This window comes from Phyllostomus discolor, chromosome X (genome assembly GCF_004126475.2).
Source record: "Phyllostomus discolor isolate MPI-MPIP mPhyDis1 chromosome X, mPhyDis1.pri.v3, whole genome shotgun sequence".
In the NCBI taxonomy this organism is placed as follows: Eukaryota; Metazoa; Chordata; class Mammalia; order Chiroptera; family Phyllostomidae; genus Phyllostomus; species Phyllostomus discolor.
The window spans coordinates 51,284,509-51,301,752 of NC_050198.1; the positions used below are offsets into that span (position 1 = coordinate 51,284,509).

The window sequence follows — 17,244 nt, forward strand, 5'->3', positions numbered from 1 at the left end:
TGTTTTGGTATAATTTTCACTAATTTTTAAATTTATCACTTTGATATCATCCCAAATTTACAGAAAAGTTGCAAGAATAATAAAGAATTTCTGTATAATCTATACACGGATTGACCAGTTGCATATATTTTGCACCATTGACTTTATTTTTTGTGTTCTGTCTCTCTCCCTCCCTCTATTTTTCTCTCTCTTTACACACGCACACACACACACACACACACACACATGCACATACACATATTTTACAATATTTTAACCATCTTGGATTAAGTTGCTAAATTGAAGACATCATGCTGTTTAACTTCCTAATACTTTAGTGTATATTTCCTAAGAATAAGAACATTTTCTTTCATAAACACATTATAATTATCAAAATCAGAAAATTTGCACTAATGTGATACTATTATATACTCTACAATCCATATTCAAATGTTATCGATTGCCCTAATAACTTTCTTTTTTTTGGTCCAGAATCCAATCCAGGATGACACATTGTCTTTAGTTGTCATGTCTCTTTAGTATTCTTTAATTTATTAAAGTTCCTCAGTGTTTTTTAAAAAACCTTTTAGAATAGTGTATTGTAGAATTGAGGAGTACAGGCCAGTTATTTGGTGGAGTGTTTTTTGATTTAGGTTTGTCTGTTATTTCCTTGTGATTAAATTCAGATTGTGCATTTAAGCACAAGTGTCATAGTAGTGATTCTGTGCCTCTCAGTGCATCCTATCAGGAAACAAGAGCCTCATGCTTAGGCCATCAATGATGGAAAGTAAACTTGTTTTTCTAAATAAGCTAAAAAGAATCTTGTGACCTTGGCTCAGTCACCTGGGGCTCAGGTCTTGGCTTCTTGCTCCTCCTTTCACACAGCTACCTGAACTTTAGCCCTATTAAGGTCCTTGGGCAGTGGGCCTAAGCAGATCTCATCTGAATGTCCATCCGAGTGGACCTAAAAGGAAGTCATAGTGGAGAAAGGAAGCAGGTGGCTAAGGCCATGACTTTCCTCCTGTGCAATTGGAAACAAACTTCAAGTCCCAGCATCCCTTTTGTAACTTTTGATGGCTGTGACAGGGCCCAGAGCTGTAATCAACCTTTTGGTTTCCTCTCTTAAGCAGCTCATGGAGAATTATCTTTAATGCAGCTGAGATGGGGTTAGCCAAAGTCCACATACTCAAGTGCTACAATATGGACACAAAGTAAATCTGCATATAGTTAATGAGAACAACATTTTACATTTTTGTGCTGCATAGCACAAAGCACATTTCATGCTTTGCATAGCCATTTTCTCATTTACTCTTGTGATAACCTTGTGAAAAAGATAGGGCAGGTAGCATTTCTATTTTACAGACGAGAAAAAGGAAGAGCTGAAGTTAAAGAAGGCCAAATGTGATTCAACAATTTGGAAAAGGTAACATATTAAAGATGTCCAAGAAGCAGAAACATAGGGAACATTTTTCATTTATTTTTATATTTTTTCCAGATCAGTGTTTGTACTCATGGCTTTAAATTTGGAGGCATTTTGCTTGCAGAGCTGTCTGGAGATTGAAGAAAATGTATTATACATATTATTTATAAATACAACTAATATTATTTAAATATATATTTTCCTCTGCATTTCCAGACTTTTTTTTTTTTTTGGTCATCCAGTAAGTGCTTGGGGAGAGAGTTTGGGTGAATAAAGGAGAGTCCTGACACCACTGTAAGTGGATTTTGGTAGTGTAATCAAGAACAAACAAAAGGACTGCAGGAGCACAAAAGAGGGTGGAAGACAAGGAAAGCTTTACAGATTACTGACTTTTAAGTGGGGCCTTTAAGCCTGGGTAGGCATTTGATGGCTGGTGAAGAGAACAGGAAATTACAGCTTTTAAAAAATCAGCAAAAACAAAACCATACCGTCAGAAAAGTTCAGGGCATATTTGAGGAAAAGTAAACCCAAACTGAAAGCCAGGTTTCTCAAAACTTCTATCTGACTTCACTCACACTGTAAGCATCTTGGACCAGAGACCAAGATTTTTTTTATCTAATGCAAGAGTATAGACATTTTGTTCTGTAGGGCTCCAAGGGACTTAGCAAATGAATTTCAGGTGCAAATTATTTGTATTGTTAAGCAACACTTTTGTTTCTGTATTTCTACATATCAATAAAAAAAACAGAATGCTGAGATAATTCCTTTTCCTGAACATTGTTCTACCCATACAAGGAAGTATATTTTGAATATTAAATAAATTGATGGAGAACAGAAGTTCATACTTAGGCCTAGTTATATGGGTTCTCTCCATAGCCTTCATCATACCCTGCCCATTCCAAATCATAGCAGCTGCTAGTGGAGTCTACTCACAATTTTGCCCTGAGGCCTATCTCCCTGTCCTCTGAGATAAGAGACTGGAACAATTTTCTCAGATAATTATTTCCACCAGCCAACCAACTACACTGAAAGGTATGTTCCATGAACAATTAAGAGCAGGGGTGAATGCTGAAGCCCAGTGGTACATGGTGGTTAGACTCCAAGTGGTCTCCATAATGAAAACGCCTTTTTGGCCCTGGCTGGTATGGCTCAGTGGATTGAGAGCTGGCCTTCAGACCAAAGGGTCGCTGATTTAGTTCCCACTCAGGGCATTGCATGCCAGGTCCCTGGTTGGGAGCATGGGAGAGGCAACCACACATTAATGTGACTTTCCCTCTCACTCTCCTTTCCCCTCTCTCTAAAAGTAAATAAAGTATTTTTAAAAAAGAAAAGGCCTTTTTGTACTGCCTCGAAGTAGTCCAGGGAACTAACTTGGCAGTGTCTGTTTCATTTCCCTTGCTTTGGTATAACTAAAGAAAACCAAAATGAAATTATATGAATTTTATTTTACAGAATTTTAGAGCTACAAGGAACCCTTAAGATTTTATAGTCCACATATGTCATTATTTTCAGATATAGGAACAAAGGCTCTAAAAGGGGGAAGTTAAATGGCAATCTAGGCCTAGAACCTAGATCTACTGAATCCTAATTCTGACCTCAATACTACAGTGATTTGTATTTTATGTAAATTTAACTTGTGGAATTCATCAATAGTTACAATGTAATCATAGGAAAAAACTGCTACAAAACTTTCTCATATTTTTACATGTCATTACATGATGAATATTACTATATGCATATACTCGCATATCACTGTATAGGGTTTCATACTCAGAAATCACATAAATAGTATTTAATTGTTGATGTAAGAGATTTTCAAAACTACTATTTTTTTAAAAAAATAAGCACTTCTTCAGATATATTTCACATACTACAATATACACCTTTTTAACGTGTACAGTTTAATGGTTCTTAGTATATATAGTAACACATTTTTGCAGGAATATATTCATCACCCATTGGTAGTCAGAGCCCTTTCCCCTCCACTTCCCTGCCCTGGCAGCCACTAATCTACTACTATCTGTTTCCTATGAGTTAGCACATACTGAACATGTCATGTAAATTTCCTTCTGAGCACTGCATTAGCTGGATCCTGTAACTTCTGCTATATTATTTATTTCATTTTTATTTATCTCAAGAGTATTTGCTAGTACTCCTTACAATTTCTTCATTGTCTATTAGCAGTGCCTTGTTTAATTTTTACATTGTGAATTTCCCAAATATCTTTGTTATTGCTTTCTAATTTAGTTACACTGTAGTTAAAGAACATATTCTGTATAATTTCAGTACTTTTAGATTTCTTGAGACTTGTTTTATGACCTAATATATGATCAACCTTGCAGAATGTTTGAGAAGAATTTATATCCTACTGTTGTTGTATGGAGTACTTTGGGGATGTGTAATTGTTTGTAGTATTATTCAAATCTTCTTTTTCCTTATTGATTTTTTGCCTAGTTTTTCTATCCATTATTAAAGGTCCAGGGTATTTAAGTCTTCAACTATTATAGTTGAGTTGTTTATTTCTCCCTTCAATTCAGTCATTATTTTTGTTTCATGTATTTGGGTGCTCTATTGTTAAAGTGCATATATATTTATAACTATGTTTTTGGATGTATTGACCTTTTTATCATTATAAAATGTACTTCTTTCTCTCTAGTAACAATTTTTTGTCTTGAAGTCTATATTTTTCTCTTTTGAGGGAATGTTATTTTTTTGTTTTTTTCCTTTCTATTGAATTTATTGGGGTCATCACAGCATTATTTACAATAGCCAAAATTTGAAAGCAGCCCATGTGTCCATCAGTAGATGAGTGGATAAAAAAAAAGCTGTTACCTTTACACAATGGAATACTACTCAGCCACAAAAAAAAAAGGAATCCTACTGTAGAGAAAATGGAGTCAGTCAGGCTCCCTCACACAGATGTCTGGGCAACTGTGGCTTGGCAGCATTCATATGGCCTTGAGTAAGTGCCCACATGTGTAAAATGAAGTTCTGTTACATAACTAGAAGGTCAATATTGGCACTTTGTGTGCACTTCGTATATAAGGGAGTCAGCTCTTCCTACAGTACATCTCTTGGCTTGTGGGGAGCAAGGATTGCTTTACTCCAGAATAAAGGCATGTCAGACATCTCACCAGCTCTGCAAATTTTATTCCATCTGCCTGAATCCCATGTGAACCTGCCTGGCCTTCAATGACTGTAGGACACCTACCCTTTGCAACAGCATGGATGGACCTGGAGAACATATTAAGTAAAATAAGCCAGTTAGAGAAAGACAAATACCATATTATTTCACTCATATGTGAAATCTAAAGAACAAAGTAAACTAACAAGCAAAATAGAGATAGAATCATAGATAGCATGCTGACAGGTGTAGGTTGGGGGAACTGGTTTGAGGGGGATGGAGGGATTGAACAAAAAAGAGAAAAAGAGAAAAAACTTATGGACACACACAACAGTGTGGTGATTGCCGGGGAGAGGGGTGTGTGTGGAGTTGGAGGAGTGTGTGGTGTTGGAGGAGTGCCTAGGCGGGATAAATGATAATAGAAGGAAACTCAGCTTGAGGTGGTAAACACTCAATACAGTGTAAATTCTATTTTTTTTTTATATTAGTATAGTCACTCCAACTCCCTTTTGGTTACTAACTGCATAAGTCTTTTTTCATCTCTTTACTTTCAGTGTATTTGTGTCTTTAAATCTAAATTTTGTCTCTTTCAAACAGCATAGAATGGGATCGTGTTTTCATCTTTAATCTATTCTACCAGTCTCCACATTTTCATTGGAGTTTTTAATTTATTTACATTTAATGCAATTACTAGGAATGTAGGAATTATATCCCATTTTGCTATTTTGTAGTTGTCTTATATCATTTTTGTTCCTTTATCCCTTGATTTCTGAACAGAGCATATTTCCAGTATATCATTTTAATTCCCTTGTTGTATTCTTACTAATTTATTTTGAGTTATTTTCTTAGTGTTTTCCCTGTAGTTTATAATCAACAATGCTTAATACAATCTACTTTGAATTAATATCAACTTAATTTCTATTGTGTATATATACATTTTGTCATAATATAGCACTGTTCCTTTCTACCCTCCCTTTGTGCTCTTATTGACATACAAATTACATCATTATATATAAGTCCACCAACACATTTTTGCAATTACTATTTCATGCAGTTGTCTTTTGAATTGGGTTATAGAAGAAGAGTACAAAAATAAATTTTTATCAATGTTTTTATTTCTTATGGGGATTTGAATTACTGTCTGTTGTCCTTTCATTTCTCCCTGAAAGACTTTCTTTAGTATTTCTTGTAGGACATGTTTTTTAGTAATGAATAATCTGTCTTTGTTTATCTAGGAATTGTCTTGATTTATACTCAGTACTTGAAGGACAATTTTTCTACATTACCTTGAATGCCTTGATCCAATAAGTCTCCCAGCCTTTGCTGAGGGCTCTGTGTGTGTGCTGGGGCAAAATTTCAATGCTCTGTCAGGCAGTTTACAACTCTGTCTTAGTCTTCAATTGCTGCTTACACAAGGCCTCAAGGCTAACCAGAGGTGAGATTTTAGGAGTTTTTCAGGTCTTTTTTTTTTTTGAGAATACACACTGTCCTGAACATGTACCTGGCTTTAGAGACAACTAGAAATATGTTGGAGCCTTTCAAAGTCCCCTATGGACATTAATTTTCCAGCTTTTCCTTTTAAGGTTTTAAGTAGCTTCGTTTGCCCCAAATGTTTCTCCCATCTTAGGCAGCTGTGATTTTAAACAATTGTAGCTAATGAATGCTCCCTGAAAACGCTGTTCACAGGGAGTGTTCTATGAGTAAGGTCAAATAAAAAAGAGCTTTACAAGTGGGAATTTCCAGACAGGTCAAAAAGTGACAAAGAACACATGGAAAAAACCAAGAGGGGGTGGGATCAGGGGAGGGAGGTGGGGATGGTTGGGGTGGGGTAGAGTGGTGGTGGGAAATGCAGACAACTGTACTTGAACAACAATTAAAAAAATAAAATAAAAAGTGACAATTCTCAGAGTATGGGACATTTTGGGGAGCTCCCACCCCATTCTGTAATATCCAGTGACTGCTAGGGTGCAGTTTTTTCAGATACTGTAGTGGAGAGTTTATTAGTTTTAAAACAAGGGTGTCAAAGTCATTTTCACTGGGGGCCACATCAGCTTCACAGTTGCCTTCAAAGGGCCGAATGTAATTTTAGGACTGTGTAAATGTAAATGTAACTGCTCCTTAACTAGGGGCAAAGAGCTCGGTGCTGCCTCCATGTAGAAACAGGGTGCTGGGTCAGATAAAACACCGGTGGAGGGGTGGATTCAGCCCATGGGCCTTGTGTTTGCCACCTGTGTTTTAAAAGCTACCCTGTATTTGGGGAGAGGGAGAATGGAAATAAGATGAATTAAAGCACCAGCACATGCATATTCTTAACTGAGATTTATCCATTTTTCTTGAATCCTTATTCAAAATACTTTGGGTATTTTGCTGCAAGCCTTTGGTTAATTTCTAGAGTTCTGAAAGAGTTGACTTTGACCATTTTCCCAGTGTTACTACATTTATGTAAAAGCAGATTTTCAGAGAATCTTTCTCCACTATTATTGAAGTCCAGAGCTCAAAGGTACTTTTGACTATTTTTCAATTTTCACTTTACTCAAGTACTGAAGAACTAAATCTCTTCAGAGATGCAGCTCCATTCTATGCCATTTTGTCTCAATTCAATTTCACAAGTTTTTATTGCACTCCTGTAGTTTTTTCAGTCTTGTAATTCCTACTTGTTTATCAGTTTTTAAGAACTCTTGCTTGGTAGTTTAAAACAAAACAAGGTTGTCAAGTCTTGCCTTTGTCTTGGTTGTTTGTAGATGAAACTTTGATGTGAAAAATGTTTCTTACATCTTTAAAGGGTCATAAATGAAATAAAACACAAATAAGACTGTGTAGCAAAAACTGTATTTGGCCAGCAAAGGGAGCCCAAAATATATACTGTCTAGCCATTTACAAAAAAGTTTTCAAACCCTTGATTTGTAAAAGTAAAGGATGGTGGATTGGTGAGAGGTAAGTCAGTTTTCTGTAGTTGCCTTTGTTGTGTTTTTTAATGATTTAATATTTTAACAGTTCCAAATAATAGAGACATTACAGATTGTCGATTCTAAAGTCTGCATTTTATTGATGAAGAAACCAAGACTCAAAAGGCTGTTCAATGCCATAGTACTAATTAGCCAGAATTAAAACCATATTTTTCTGAATATACTTTACTCCTCTTTCCAATCTAAGCTGCCTAAAACTTTTTCTGCCCTATTTGTCCCATCAAAAAGCATTCTCAATGTTAGATAAATAAGTCCTTCTTCTTTCCATTCTTTTTCTTCTTCCTCATCTTTACTTACTTCTACCTCAAAGACAAACTGTATTTTCCAATTTTCTTGGACAGTTCCCTACTGAAGTTTTGTGTCTTCATTTTAGCAAGGTAGGTCTCTTGAATATGCACAGAATTGTCCCTAAAATTTCTAGTTTCCTTTAGTATTTTGTTGATAATGTGAATGAAAATAGTGGGTTTCAAATTGTGCTTCATTTGAAAGTAGATGAGATTCTGCCTCCCAATTGTCTGATTCCACTAAAACAACTACACCTTATTTTTGATGTATTGGGCATCCAAGCAAATTTCATATGAATAGATTTAAAGAAAAAAGAGAGAGAGATTGAAAGAAAGAGTAATAGATTTGAAAATCATTAATTTTTTGACAATGGGTGAAGTAAGTCCCAAGGATCTCCAAATAGAGCTCTGGGAACAATGGGAAATCAAATGCCATTTTATTCTCTCATCCCCTAAAAACAAAAGACAATGCTTGAGACATTATTAAAGCCATGAATTCTAATTCTTGGAAATGGAAGCATCAGGAAATACTTTGGAAGTAGGTTGATGGGGTACATTATCTTGGTTAGGCATTTGTACAGGCAGTTTTCTCAGAGCCTGAAATAAGCTCACATTCAAATATTCACAAAAGACTCCTTTAAATTTTTATTTTAATTTTTGTTCAAGTACAGTTTTGTCTTTTACTCCCATGCCAGCCCACCCCACCCCAACCATCCCCACCTCCCTCCCCTGATCTCACCCCCTCTTGGTTTTCTCCATGTGTTCTTTGTCACTTTTTGACCTGTCTGGAAATTCCCACTTGTAAGGCTCTTTTTTATTTGACTTTACTCAGAGTACACTCCCTGTGAATAGCCTTCTCAGCCCTCCCCACCTCCCTCCCATTTCACCTGCCCCCTAGTTTTCGTCCATGTGTCTTTTATAGTTGTTCCTGTAAATGCTTCCCCTTTCCCCCTGAAATTCCCTCCCGTCTTCCCTCTGGTCACTGTCAGCCTGTTCTCTGTTTCAATATCTTTGGTTATATTTTGCTTGTTTGTTTTGTTGTTTAGGTTCCTGTTAAATGTGAGATCATATGGCATTTGTCTTTCACCACCTGGCTTATTTTCCTTAGCATAATGCTTTCCAGTTCAATCCATGCTGTAGCAAAGGGTAGGAGCTCCTTCTTTTTGCTGCATAGAATTCCCTCATGTAAATATACCATAGTTTTTTGATTGATTCATTTACTGATGGGCACTTAGGTTGCTTCCAACACTTGGCTATGGTAAATTGTGTTGCTATGAACATTGGGGTGCATTGTTTCTTTTGGATTGGTGTTTCAGGGTTCTTAGGATATAATCCTAGCAGTGGAATTGCTAGGTCCAAAGGCAGATCCATTTTTAGTTTTCTGAGAAAATTCCATAATGTTTTCCATAGTGGTTGTACCAGTCTGCAATCCCACCAACAGTGCATTAGGGTTCCCTTTTCTCCACAACCTCTCCAACACTTGTTGTTTGTTGCTTTGTTTATTATGGCCACTCTGACTGGTGTGAAGTGGTATCACATTGTGGTTTTAATTTGCATCTTTCTGATAGCTAGCGATATTGAGCATCTTTTCATGTGTCTCTGGATCCTCTGTATGTCCTCCTTGGAGAAGTGTCTGTTCAAGTCCTTTGCTCATTTTTTAATTGGGTTGCTTGTCTTCTTAGAGTGGAGTCATGTAAGTTCTTTATATATTTTGGAGATTAAACCCTTTTCTGAGGTATCATTGGCAAATATGTTTTCCTATACAGTTGGTTCTCTTTTTATTTTAATACTGTTTTCTTCAGCTGTGCAGAAGCTTTCTATTTTGATGAGATCCCATTTGTTTATTCTTTCCTTTTTTGTCCCTTGCTCTAGGGGACATGTCAGTAAAAATGTTTCTGTGTGAAATATCTGAGATTTTGCTGCCTATGTTCTCCTCTAGGACTTTAACGGTGTCACAGCTTATACTTAAAACTTTTATTGCCCTGGCTGGCATAACTCAGTGGATTGAGTGCAGGCTGAAAACCAAAGTGTCGCAGGCTCGATTCCCAGTCAGGGTACATGCCTGGGTTGCAGGCCATGACCCCCAGCAACCGCACATTGATATTTCTATCTCTCTATCTCCCTCCCTTCCCTCTGTAAAAATAAATAAATAAAATCTTTAAAAAAATTTTATCCACCTTGAAATTATTTTTTTGTATGGTGTAAGTTGGTGCTCAAATTTCATTTTTTTTGCACATAGCTGTCCAGTTCTCCCAACATCATTTGATGAAGGGGCTACTTTTACTCCATTTTATGTTGCTGCCCCCTTTGTCAAATATTAATTGACCATAGAAACTTGGGTTTATTTCTGGGCTCTCTGTGCTGTTCCACTGGTCCATGTGCCCGTTTTTATACCACTACTAGGCTGCTCTGATTACAGTAGCCTTGTAATACAGGTTGGCATCAGGTACTGTGATCCCTCCTACTTTGCTCTTCTTTCTCAAAATTGCAGCAGCTATTCAGGGTCATTCATAAATGGGTTCCATATAAATTTTTTAGGTGTTTGTTATATGTCTGTGAAATATGCCATTGGTACTTTAATAGGTATTGCATTGAACCTGTAAATTGCTTTGGGTAGTATGGACATTTTGATGATGCTAATTCTTCGGATTCATGAACACGATATATGTTTCCATTTGTTTCTGTTTTCCTTAATTTCTTTCTTCTGTGTTGTGTAGTTTTCTGAGTACAGGCCTTTTAACTCCTTGGTCAGGTTTATTCCTAAGTATTTTATTTTTCTTGTTGCTATACTGAATGGGATTTTTTTCTTGATTTCTGCCTCTGCTGTTTCATTGTTGGTACACAAAAATGCCTTTGATTTCTGGATATTGACTTTGTATCCCACTGTTTTGCCAAATTCATCTATTAGGTCAAACAGTTTTCTGGACGAGTCTATAGGATTTTCTATGTACACTATCATGTCATCTGCAAACAATGACAGTTTTGTTTCCTCCTTTCCAATTTGGATGCCTTTTATTTCCTTTTTTTGACTGATCGTTGTGGCAAAAACTTCCAGTAATATATTGAATAGAAGTGGTGAAAGTGGACAACCTTTTCTAGTTCCTGATCTTATAGAAAAGATATTAGTTTTTGCCCATTGAGTATGATGTTGGCTGTAAGTCTCTCCTATTGGCCTTAATTATGTTGAGGAATGCTCTCTCAGTGCCCGCTTTGCTGAGTGTTTTTATCATAAACGGTTTCTGTACCTTATCAAATACTTTTTCTGCATCTATTGATATGATCATGTGATTTTTGTTTTTGTATTTGTTTATGTGATGTATTACATTTACTGATTTGCAAATGATGAACCATGCTTGCATATTCCTGGGGTGAATCCCACTTGGTCATGGTGCATGATCTTTTAAACATATTGTTGGATGCAGTTTTCACATATTTTGTTGAGGTTTTTAGCATTTATGTTCTTCAGCAATATTGGTCTGAAGTTTTCTTTCTTGAGCCTTTATCTCGTTTTGGGATTAGGATGATACTGTCTTCATAAAAAGAGTTTAGGAGTCTTCCATCTTTTTGGATGTTTTGGAATAGTCTGTGAAGGATAGGGGTTATGTCTTCCTTAAATGCTTTGTAGAATTCTCCTGTGAAACCATCAAGTCCAGGGTTTTGTGTGTCAGGAGTTTTTTGATTACTGCTTCAATTTCATCTGCTGTTATTGATCTGTTTAGGCTTTCTGCTTCTTCTTCACTGAGTTTGGGAAGATTATATTCTTCTAGAAATTTGTCCATTTCACCTAGGTTTTAAAATTTCTTGGCATACAGTTCTTCGTAGGAATTTCTTACAATCCTTTGTATTTCTGTGGTGTCAATTGTAATCTCTCCTCTTTCATTTCTGATTGTGTTTACTTGGGTCCTCTCTCTTTTTTTGTTGATGAGCCTGTTAAAGGCTTGCCAAATTTTGTTTATCTTTTCAAAGATCCAGCTCCTGGATTTATTGATCGTTAGAATTTTACTTTTAGTCTCTATGTCATTTATTTCTGCTCTGATCTTGGTTATTTCCTTTCTTCTGCTTGCTCTGGGCTGTCTTTGTTGTTGTTCCTCGAGTTCTCGTAGGGTTAGGTTGTTTGTTTGAAATGTTTCTATCTTTTTTAGGTAGGCCTGTATCACTACGAACTTCCTTCTCAGGACTGCCTTTGCTGTGTTCCATAAGTTTTGGGTTGTTGTGAGTTCATTTTCATTTGTTTCCAGAAACTTTTTGATTTCTTCCCTAGTTGCATTCTTGACGCATTCATTGTTAAATAGCATACTATTCAATTTCCATGGTTTTTGAGTGTTTTCAGATTTTTCCTTTGGGGTTAGTTTCTAGTTTCAGTCCCTTGTGGTCAGAGAAAATGCTTTGTATGATTTCAATTTTCTTGAATTTGTTGAGACTTGTTTTGTGTCCTATCATGTGGTCTATCTTTGGAAATGTTCCATGTGCATTTGAAAAGAATTTGTATTTTTCTTCTTTGGAATGAAGGGCTCTCTATATATCAGTTAAGTCTATTTCATGTCAGGCATTGTTCAATGCCTCAATATCTTTGTTGATATTTTGTTTGGAAGAGCTGTTCATTTTTGACAGTGGGGTGCTAAAATCCCGTACTATAATTGTGTTGCTGTCCATATCTTTCTTGAAGTCCTCTAAGATTTTCTTTATATATTTGGGTGCCCGTATGTTGGGTGCATATATATTTACAATATTTATGTCTTCTTGGTGGATTCTTCCCTTGAGTATTATGAAGTGACCTTCTGGGTCTCTCTTTATGGACATTTTTCAGAAGTCTATTTTGTGTGATTTGAGTATTGCTATCCCGGCTTTTTTTTTTTCCTGTCCATTTGCTTGGAAGATTTGTTTCCAGCCCTTCACTTTCAGCCTGTGCAGGTCCACTATCCTGAGGTGGGTCTCTTGTAGGCAGCATATTTGTGGGTCATGTTTTCTTATCCATTCAGCTATTCTATGTCTTTTGATTGGAGCATTTAATCCATTTACATTTAAGGTTATTATTGATAGGTATTTATTCATTGTCTTTTATGTACGTGTGTTCCTCTCTCTGTCTCTCTTTTCCTTCCTTTCCTTAAAGAAGTCCCTTTAGAATCTCTTGCAGAGCTGGTTTGGTGGAGGTGTATTCTTTTAGACTGCTTTTGTCTGGGAAGCTTCTTATTTGGCCTTCTATCTGGATTGAGAGCCTTGCTGGGTGAAGTAGCCTTGGTTGCAGACCTCTGGTTCTCATTACTTGGAGTATTTCTTGCCATTCTCTTCTGGCTTGAGGTTTTTCCATTGAGAAGTCAGTTGTTAGCCTTATTGGGGCTCCCTTGTATGTTACTTCCTGTTTCTCCCTTGCTGCCTTTAAGATTCTCTCTTTGTCTTGAAATTTTGCCATTTTAATTATGATGTGTCTTGAGGTGGGCCTCTTTGGGTTCCTCTTGATTGGGACTCTCTGTGTTTCCTGGATTTGTGTGACTTTTTGTCTCGTCAAATTAGGGAAGTTTTCCATCATTACTTTTTCAAATAGGTTTTCTATCCCTATCTCTTTTTGTTCTCCTTCTGGTATCCCTATTATACGGATATTATTGTGTTTCATATCGTCTTGCATTTCTCTTAATCCCCCTTCATTCTTTCTGAGCTTCTTTTCCTTTTCTTGCTCTTTCTGGGAGTTTTTTTCTACGTTGTCCTCTACCTCACTGATCGAATCTTCTGCTTCATCGGTCCTGCTTTTGATTCCTTCTTGTGTTCTTCAGTTCAGAAATTGTATTCTTCATTTCCTCTTTGCTGTTCTTGATAGTTTCTATTTCGTTTTTCATGTTGATATAGTTTCCAGTGAGTTCATTGTAGTTTTCCTGTAGTTTCTGGTAGTTCATTGTGAGTTCATTGAGCTTCCTGTAACCATTGCTTTGAACTCAATATCTGATAGTTGAGTTGCTTCTATTTCATTTAACATTCTTTCTGAGACTTCCTTTTTCCCTTTCATTTGGGGATTGTTTCTTTGTTTTCCCATCGTTGGTGAGACTCTTCTTGTTAGCCTTTAGGTTCTTAAATTCATCTGTTCTGGCTCCCTGGGTTTATGATGTGAACTTCTGTGGTAGAATACCCGTGAGATTCAGTGGTCCAGTCTCCTTGACTTCCTGAGCTCACTGGTCTTGGGCTGTTGTTTAAGCTGGCTCTGTGTTTGTCTTTGGGTTTTGATTGTTATTGGGTCTTTCTCTGGTTGGTCCTTCCCACCAGCTGGTTAACTGAGAGTCACTCTGTCTACCACCTCTTGTATTTTGTTGTGCTACTGAGAGCAGGTTGTCTTGAAACTAGTTCTTCCATGTGTACAAAGTTTTGAGGATTCTCTCTTGCTCTTGTTCAGTTGTTTGTACTGGGTAGTGTCTCCACTATTTAGTTGTATGTCCATATAGGTCCTGGGTTGAGTTAGTGTGGCTTCCACTCTCTCCTTCACTTTCTTTTGCTGTTATCTCTTGGTGGTTCCTTTGTTTTGGGGTTTCCTCTTTCAGTGGGTATCCTTGTGTTCACAACTTCCATCTACTCTTTTTTGTGATCAGTTGGTGAGGGAAGGCAAAATGGTTTAAGACAGCAAGAGAGTATTCTATGATATTTACAGTAGCAGCCAGTAGAGAAGAGATAGGAGATCCTTTGGCTATGTATAGTGTTAACTGTGATCTTCCACCCCACTAGCCAGGTTTTAGAAAGGATGGAAAGAAGATAAGACTCTTATTGGGGAGGAAAGGATTGTAAGTTGGATCTAGAAAGCAGTGAGGCTGTGGGAGGGCAGGTTCTGAGGTAGAGTGAGAGTAAAGAATAGTAAATAGGTGTAGTGTGTGAGAGAATAGAGTTATCCACTGCAGCAATAGAGTTCAGGAAATGAAGTGGGCTAATATCTGGGAGGGTGTTTGTTGTATTTACAATGGTATGGAATAGCTATTATTTACAATAATATTAAAGCAAGAATCATATGACAGAATCTATGTGATCTGGATAACAAGAATAAGGAGTATAGGACCTTGAGTAGTCTGTTAATGGGACACAAGTGAAGTGAAGGACAGTAAATTAGCAATACACTATGAAAGAGAGATCATGGGAAACCTGTCAGGTGATACAATATAACCAGCCAAGCAAAGAAAACTAAACAGAAAGAAGAGGAATACAAAAATACTATTAAAATAAATGATGTAAGAATAATGAAAAAATAATAATACAAATATGCAATAACTTGGAGGTTCTCTGTAACAGCAAAGTGAAATCTGTCTCACTCTCTCAGCTGTTGTTATGCCCCTTCTTTGGATCCAACTCTGGTCTTTTCACAGTTCCAGGTTTTCTATTTTTTTGTATCACTTGTAAGTGTTTAAAAAAAAAGGCAGAAGAAGGAAGGAAGAGGAGATAAAATTGGAAAGAAAGGAAGGAATAAAAATAGATGGAAGAAAAGAAAGGAAAAAGGAATTGAAAGATAAAAAATAATAAAAATAAAAAGTAATTAAAAAATAAAAATAGAATAAAATTAAAAAGCCTCTTGGTGTTGAAGTGGCCAAACCAGTTTTCTTGGTCTTGCTGGCTTCAGCAGGCTGAGGGGTGCCTGGTATGGCTTTTCTTCCTTCCCATCTACACTCCGTCAGTCTCCCAGAGCTAGCCTGGTGCCTCTCCCCAGCGTCTTGGGTGCAGGATCCAGGCCTCCCCCCCCTTACCGCTGTGGGCTGGGGTGCAGTCGCACATGCACTTGGCCAGGCTGCCTTGGTCCCACATGTGCACACCCTTCCCAGTGCTAGGGGGGTGCACAGGGTCTTCCGCACAACGTTCCGTGCTACCTCGGGATTGCTGCCTGGCTGGGTGGCAGGGAGACCAAAGTGATTGCTGCAGGAGAATTCCCTAAACAGTGTGTGTCTCTTCACTTTTGCTTTTAGAAAAATTCCTCCTACTCAAGCCTGCCACTCTGTGCAGTGGCCTGGCCTCTAGATAGTTCAATTCTCCAGTCAAATGGGTGACTATAGGGGTCAAGGCCCATCACTGCGTGATTCTCAACTCTGCCAGCATCCACAGACTCTGCGGGTGCAGCCCCTGTGTGTTTGCCATTTAGACCTTATTCCCCTCTCTTCGACTTCAAGCAACCACGTCTCTCCCGGTGCTGCTCAGACCTTGTTTGGCTGGGGAGGGAGCAGTTGCCCCAGCCCTCTCCCAAGGACTCTATGGCAGACCCCACACCTGCCAGGCCTGGGTCTGCAGTGCCCTTGTCCCCACGCTGGTCCCTGGGACCTTATTGTCCTGAAGTACTCTCCTTACCATCTGGTTTTTCCATGTACACTACAATTTTTGGTCTCTTATTTTCATATATGCTGAGGTACTGTTGGCTGTTTGCTCTTTTACCCTGTAGATCTGCTAGGATTTTCTCTGGTGTATAGGGGAAGTGGACTCTGCTCCCTCCTACCCTGACGCCATCTCTCATCTCCACAACAGACTTTTGACAAGTGTGCAAAAGGTAGTCAATGGAGAAAAGATAGCCTTTTCAATAATTGGCACCAGAGCAGTTGGATATCCATAGGCAAAAAAAAAAAAAAATCTAAAGTAGATTTTTAGATGTAAATGTAACACATTTAGAATGAAAATATAGAGGAAATCTTCTGATCATTTGCTACACAAAGAATTCTAACACTTTGACAACAAAAGTAACATCTTAAAAGAAAAAAATGGTATGTTGGAATTCATCAAAATTTAAAACTTTTGCTCTGCCAAAATCTATGCCAAGGGTTTGAAAAAACAAACTATAGACTGGGACACAATATTTGCAAGCCACATATCTTAAAAAAGACATATGTAGAATATAAAAATAACTTAAAACTTAACAGTAAGAAAAATGCAATTAAAATAATGAACAAAAGACACTAAGAAACATTTTACTGAGGAAAACCTATAGACATCAACTATATACATGAAAAGATATTTAACAACATTAGCTATCAAGGAAATTAAAACCTCAATGAGATATCAATACAAACCTACAAGAATGGCTAAAATGAAAAGTAGTGAAAACACCAAATACTTGTGAGGATATGGATAAACTGGATCACTAATACTTTTTTGGTGAAAATGTAAATGATATAGCCATTCTGAGTGACAATATTAAACATGCAATATCAGGCTATTCAGCAATTATACCCTCAACTTTATCCCAGATAAATGAAAAACTTATGTTCACACAAAAATCTGCACATGAGTGTTTATAGCAGCTTTATTTGTAATAGCTCAGAACTGCAATCATCCCACCTTTCTTTCAATGGTTAAATGGTTACAAACTGTATGGTCTATTTATATAACATTCTTGAAATCTCAAAATTTTAGAGATGGGAACAGATTATTGGTTGCCAGAGCTTTGAGATGGAAGAGAAGTGGATGTTGCTATAAAGGTATAGCACAAGGAAGCCCATTGATGAAGATACAGCTATGTATCTACAC

The 17,244-nt window shown here is 37.2% G+C and overlaps 1 protein-coding gene across 2 annotated transcripts in view; it reads left to right on the forward strand.

Moving 5' to 3' along the window:
• Window positions 1-12,176, forward strand: part of DCX (doublecortin) — a 173,174-nt gene extending 160,998 nt beyond the window's left edge. For both annotated transcript variants that reach the window (XM_036016450.1, XM_036016451.1), the window contains exon 7: window positions 11,916-12,176. In XM_036016450.1, the coding sequence (XP_035872343.1) occupies window positions 11,916-11,972 (57 nt within the window). In that variant the 3' untranslated portion in view covers window positions 11,973-12,176. The remainder of the gene's footprint in view (window positions 1-11,915) is intronic.
• The last annotated feature ends 5,068 nt before the right edge of the window (window positions 12,177-17,244 follow it).